This window comes from Benincasa hispida, chromosome 1 (genome assembly GCF_027475165.1).
Source record: "Benincasa hispida cultivar pf3 chromosome 1, pf3_genome.v1.1, whole genome shotgun sequence".
Lineage (NCBI taxonomy): Eukaryota > Viridiplantae > Streptophyta > Magnoliopsida > Cucurbitales > Cucurbitaceae > Benincasa > Benincasa hispida.
In genome coordinates, this window is record NC_143478.1 from 9,754,451 (window position 1) to 9,760,864 (window position 6,414).

The 6,414-nt window shown below is 42.9% G+C and overlaps 1 protein-coding gene across 1 annotated transcript; it reads right to left on the reverse strand.

The window, feature by feature from the left end:
- Positions 1-3,797: 3,797 nt before the first annotated feature.
- LOC150038223 (uncharacterized) lies at positions 3,798-6,031 on the reverse strand. Its single transcript, XM_090312488.1, has 6 exons — positions 5,738-6,031; positions 5,221-5,305; positions 4,879-5,121; positions 4,551-4,773; positions 4,160-4,415; positions 3,798-4,049 (listed from the first exon to the last, which is right to left on the reverse strand). Exons 1-6 carry the CDS (start codon positions 6,029-6,031, stop codon positions 3,798-3,800), a joined length of 1,353 nt encoding a protein of 450 aa, XP_090168614.1.
- Positions 6,032-6,414: the final 383 nt, after the last annotated feature.

A 6,414-nucleotide genomic window follows, 5' to 3' on the forward strand; every position in this document is an offset into this window, starting at 1 on the left:
GAAAATATAGTCGGCCTCGGTCGGCGGAAAATAATAGTCAGTGGCGACCGGTGGGAAATATAGTCAAGTTACCTAAGCATGACTAGCAGGAAAAGAATTATCGATGTGTACATTGGCGGTAAAAGTGGGTTATAGGAAAGTTTCCATAAAAAGTTGTTATGATTGATAATATGTCCATTATATGAACATGCCACGTATAGCATGGTACTGGAGGGTGATGATTGAATGAAATTACACATGATCATGCATAAATTATATTGAATTTGTGATTATATGATTGACTTCCTAAAAATATGTTTTGCAAAGTGATTATTATTTTAAAAGAACCATTCACTGGGCTTAGTAGCTCACACTCTTTCAAATGTTTTCTTATATCCTCCCTCCTCCCCCCTCAGGTAGAAAAGCGTAGCATTTAGGAAGGAGTCTACTAACTACCAACACACCAGGATTTGGTAAATTCTCAGGGCACGGCTCGGATCATGTAATAAAGAATATAGGAAATTGAACTATGTGTATGAAAGTTAGATAGAGTGTTGTAAACAGGTTAAAGTCTTTAATAGATAAGAGGGGAAATGTTAAATTTAAATGTTGTCTTGGAATACTATTGGTGTACTCTCACGCTCCCTTCCAGGTCTTGGGGGCTAAGGCTAGGGAGGGGGTGTGACACTAGACGATCGTGTAGCTCAACAAGCTTCATGGTTAGTTCTTGACTACACGATCGCAGAGTAAAAAGTTTACTTAAGCGCTTGTTATGTGATCGTCTAGACGATCGTGCTTCACAGCAATGTTGTCGTCTAAATGATCGTTTAGACTTATGGGTTAATGTCTTGTGTGCTAAACGATTGGTACCTCATGCTTCATCGCATTGTAAAAGGTACTCGATCGTTGCTAAATGATCGTGTAAACCCAACCGAGTTTACTAAACGATGGGAACTTCCCCCGGACAGTTCAAGACCCAGTTCGCCTGTGAACCGGTTTTCTCGATGGAAAATGTAATAAATAGAATTTTTATTCCCAATTTTGAGGCAGTTCATCCCGGTCCATTAATCTTTGTGAATGTACATAGGATGTATGTTTATTTATATGTCATATAGTATGCCATATAGAAGAAATCCCACCTTAGGTTATACATTGGTCATGCATTATCTCTTTATTGTAAGTGTTATGATTTAGAGAAGCATGATTTAAATTACATAAGAGCATGCTTATACATCATATAATATAAGAGTTATATTTATGCATGCATAAAGCATAGACATGCAATATCTTTATATTATAAGTGTTATAGTATAAGGGTGTATGGAAGCATGTTTGCTTGGTTCATTACAAGTATATAAAAGTTATATAGTAATTAATGTGTTGGGATTGGTGTCCTAATTCTCCCGGAGTCTCGTTGTTTTGTAAGGATACACATTGTTTGATGAATAAAATAATTGTTATTTAATTCTGGCATTTACTCATATCCAATAAACAAAGCTCCTTGGTTATCTTATGCGAATTTAAGCATGTATATATGATAAAGTGGATCATGCCTTAAGTCATAACCTAAATAGGTCGTAGTATAAGGATTAAAGTGGGATACCTGATCCTGGTGACACTACGGATACAACTCGCTTTGTAGAGGTTTGCAAGTATTGTAAATTTCTATAGATGGTAGATCCTGACCATTCATGTGGAGACGTGCGAGCGGGGGTGTCCTATACAAAGAGTTTGTATAAGACCTGGACCACGAGATGACTAGACTCTATATATAACATCGTTGATACTAGAGACTTACATATCACCTAAACGATCATAGGTGACACGACTTTAATCCTGAGTATTTTGGGAACTCCTACCTTTGAGGGCGGTCCTTTGATTAGTGTAACGACCCTAGTTTCCTATAACGTTCTAGGACGCTACTTCATGTATGTGTAAACTCAATCGTACAATGTCTTTTAAATCATCAAATTAAAGAACCAAGATTTTATTTAATAATGCTCAAACGAGCAACGATGGGAAAACATAATTAAATAATAATGAATAAAACTAAAGCAAAATAAAATAAAATAATTTACTAGGTGGGGTACCCTTAACTTCTACTAAAACAACTGTTTGAAATTAAATAATAAAATTGATATATTTTGCATAAAAGTGAAAGACACCTAACTCCTAAACTAGAATTTAGAACATAATACTATATGCGAAAGCAGTGAAATGTCCTAATGGCCAGGTCACGGATCTCTCTTGTCATGCGCCAGTCTGTCATTACTCTTACCTGAAAAATAGGGAGAGAAAAGGGTGAGTATAAAAATATACTCAGTGACTTTTCTGTCTATTTTGTGCTGCTAGCATTCTGGCCCTGATTTTTTGCATGGCTTTATTCGTCAACTCCACTAACTCAGTCCCCACTAGTTTCCTCTCCCCAACCTCACTCCAGCAAACGGAAGACCTACAACCTCTGCCATAAAGAGCTTTAAACGACAACATACCAATGGTAGCCTGATAGCTATTATTATAAGCAAACTCTACCAAATACAAGTGGGAGTCTCAACTCCCTAAGAATTCCAACGCACAAGTGCGTAACATGTCCTTCAATGTTTGATTTAAACGTTATGTTTGCCCATTCGTTTGGGGGTGAAATGTTGTACTGAAGTTCAACCGCGACCCTAAAGCTGCCTGGAAGCTCTTCCAAAAACTAGAGGTGAAACGAGGGTCCCTGTCGGACACAATTGACACTGGTACACCATGCAACCTTACTATCTCCTTCATGTACAACTAAGCCCATTTACTCACCGCGTACTTGGGCTTTTCTGGAATAAAATGTGCCACCTTGGTGAGTCTATCTATCACAACCCAAATCATCGAGAAATGCTTCGTTGTCCTGGGCAACCCCGTAATAAAATCCATAGCCACACTCTCCCATTTCCACTCTGGCACATCCAAAGGTTGCAACAAGCCTACTACCTTCTGCCTCGGGGCCTTCACCTGTTGACAGACTAAACATCTACTGACATATTCAGTTATCTCCCTTTTCATATTGGGCCACTAGTAATACCGCTTCACATCTTGGTACATTTTGGTACTACCTGGGTGTATCAAGAATGGAGAGTTATGAGCTTCCACCAACAATTCTCCTTTCAAGCCATCAACTGCTGGGATTTACAACCGTCCCTGATACAAAAGACCCGGGTCCACTGACATAGAAAATTCACTTGCCTGACCTGACCCTACTTGACAACACTTCTGAACCAAGTCGGGATCACCCTACTGAGCATCAATAATCCGCTGCCTCAAGGTTAGTTGCACTGTCAACTGAGTTGGCTGCGCAGTGACTTCCCACACTGCCACCGCAATCTCTGCTCGTTCCAAGTCTCTACACAGTTGAACCTGCTTAGTGATCAAGGCGGCCGAATGAGCTACCTTTCACTTGAGGGCATCGACTACCACATTTTCCTTACCTGGGTGGTAGAGGATCTCGCAGTCATAATCCTTTACTAACTCGAGCCACCTGTACTACCTCACGTTTAATTCCTTCTGGGTGAAAAAGTATTTCAGACTCTTGTGGTCAGTCAACACTTGGATCTTTTCCCCATACAAGTAGTGTCTCTAGATCTTCAGGGCAAACATTACCGCTACCAATTCCAAGTCGTGGGTAGGATAGTTGCACTCATGGTTCTTCAACTGGTGGGAGGCATAGGCGACCACCCTACCATATTGCATGAGCACACAACCCAAACCCTTCTTGGAAGCATCACTATGAATCACGAAGTTTTGGAGCCATCTGGTACGGTGAGAATCGGGGCTGAAACCAACCTCTACTTGAGGTCCTGAAAACTGTCCTCACACGCTTTGCTCCAAACAAACGTGGCTCCCTTCCTGGTTAGTTGGGTCAACAGCATGGCCATGCTGGAGAAATTCTCTACAAACCTATGATAGTATCCAGCCAAACCCAGGAAACTATGCACCTCACTGACCATTGTAGGGCGGGGCCAATTGATAACGACTTCAATCTTAGCTGGATCCACTAAAACCCCGTCCTTCGACACCATGTGCCCAAGGAAGAACACCTTCCGTAGCCAGAACTCGCACTTAGAAAACTTTGCATACAGTTTGTTTTCTCGCAGTGTTCCTAGGACCTTCCTAAGATGTTCCTCATGCTCTGCTTCTTGGAGTATACCAAAATGTCATCAATAAAAACGATTACAAAGGCATATAGGAAATCCTTGAACACTCGGTTCATCAAATCCATGAATACCGCTGGAGCATTGGTCAGACCAAAAGACATTACAATGAACTCGTAATGCCCATATATGGATCGGAATGCAATCTTCGAAATATCGTTGTCCCTGATCCTCAACTGATGGTAACCTGACCGTAGGTCAATCTTGGATAATACGATAGCACCCTGTAGCTGGTCAAACAAATCATCGATTCTAGGAAGGGGGTAGTTATTCTTAATGGTCACCTTATTCAACTCTCTGTAATCTATGCATAAACGTAATGACCCTTTCTTTTTCTTCACAAACAATACTGGTGCACCCCACGGGGAAACACTGGGTCATATAAACCCTTTATCAAGCAGTTCTTGCAATTGAACCCTTAATTCTTTCAATTCTTCTGGAGCCATTCTGTACAGAGCTTTGGATATAGGAATAGTGTCTGGCTCCAGATTAATCGTAAAATCAATATCCCTTGGCGGAGGCAATCCTGGGAGTTCTTCCGAGAATACATCGAAATAATCTCTCACAACTGGTTCAGAGGTTAGAGCAACCTCGGTTTCCCTTGTGTCAACTACACTAGCCAATATACTCTAGACACCTTGGCTAAACAATCTCTTAACCTTAACTGCTGAAATCACCTTAGGCAAAACTACTGTCCCGGCCCCTTTGAACTTACAGCTGGCTTCTCTAAGAGGGTTAAAATTCACCTCCTCACGAGAAAAATCTATACTAGCATGGTTGGCAGCCAACCAATCCATGCCCAGAATTACATCAAAATCACGCATATCTAATACTATCAGAGTCACCTCAAGGGTACGGCTTGCTATTTCTAACTGACATACTTTTATCTTTTCACTAGCTATCATAATTTCTCCCAACGATGAAGACACTGACAAAACATAGACCAAAGGCTCCAAAACTAACATGGCATGCTTCACAAACAATGAAAAAATGAAAAGGTGGGACGAGCCCGAGTCAAACAATGTTAAGGCATAGTGCCCCAAGATTGGGAGTGTACCTGTCACCACTGTTCCCGAGTGCTCAACCTCCCGACGACTGGTGGCATAGACCTGACCCTGCTGCTGGTGTTGGCTTGAACTACCCTGATATTAACTCGAGGGCTGATCCCCCGCACTTCCGGAACCACTACTAGGGCATTGGTCTGCCGTATGCCTTACCTGTTTACATCTGAAGCATGTCTCTGTGCCAATCAGACAACGTCCCCAATGACGCTTTCCACAAGACTTGCATACCGGCCTTTCCCTTCAAACTCTTCCTAAAATCGTAGCCTGCCGTTGAGCATGCCCTACTGGCCTGCTTGTACTCTAGACCTTCTGCGGAGGTCCCAGAGCTTTCTACTCAACCTTCCTCTTCTGGCTGGAGGCCGGTTCCTCCATCAAGGACTTCAGAAACTCTATCCCTGAAGGACAACCCACGCGTGTTGTCGCTCGGAAGGTTGCGACGTAGGTGGGAGGCTCCAGGGCTTGCACGATGCCTCACACCCCATCTCAGAGTCCTTGTACAAACCTCTCAACCTTCTTTGCTTCGGTAGACACCAGGTCAGGGGCAAAACAAGACAATTTGTCAAACTTCTCTTCATACTCTTCCACTGTCATGGTTCCCTGCTTTAAGTTCATGAACTCAGCCTGCTTGTTATACCTCACATGGGCAGAGAAGTACTTCTCATAAAACCGCTCCTTGAACTGATCCCACAAGGCTTGGCCTCCACCGACTTCTATCATTCTCTCAGCGGAGCACCACCAGCGTTTGGCATTGTCGATGAGGACGAAATCGGCACACTGCAGCTTCTGCTCCTCTGGACACCTCATGTACTAAAAGGTCCCCTCAATAGTGGACAACCAAAATTCTACATTTGTGGGGTCTTTTAAGGATCTGTTAAACGTCGGGTGGATCGTATTTCTTGAAATCTCGTAGGTATCCAGCTTCCAATGAAGGGCCTGCCATGGTCTGACTTGTGGCCCTATCCTGATTCTGAACTGGTGGTAACAGGGCCGACGAGGATGGCGCCTGCTGTGATTGTACGTGCTGGGCGATCTGCTCGGCCACCATGCCCCTTAACTGTCCCACCACTCCTGTGTGATGACATTCCCAATAGCCGCAGCCATAACCGTATATTCTACTGAGATTTCTGAGGACGACGATCCTGGTGGGGGTACAATCAAAGTTCGAGGCCCACTTCTTGGTCTAACCC

Bases quoted from the DNA above. Each gene is read 5' to 3' on its own strand.
- LOC150038223 (XM_090312488.1), bottom strand. From the start codon at position 6,031: ATGAGGTGTCCAGAGGAGCAGAAGCTGCAGTGTGCCGATTTCGTCCTC. The intron at 4,416-4,550 runs GTTTATATGACC...CCCCCTTCCTAG, and splicing joins CAAGAACTGCTTGATAAAGG to AATCGATGATTTGTTTGACC. The intron at 4,050-4,159 runs GTATACTCCAAG...TGGCTACGGAAG, and splicing joins TTTTTATTGATGACATTTTG to GTGTTCTTCCTTGGGCACAT.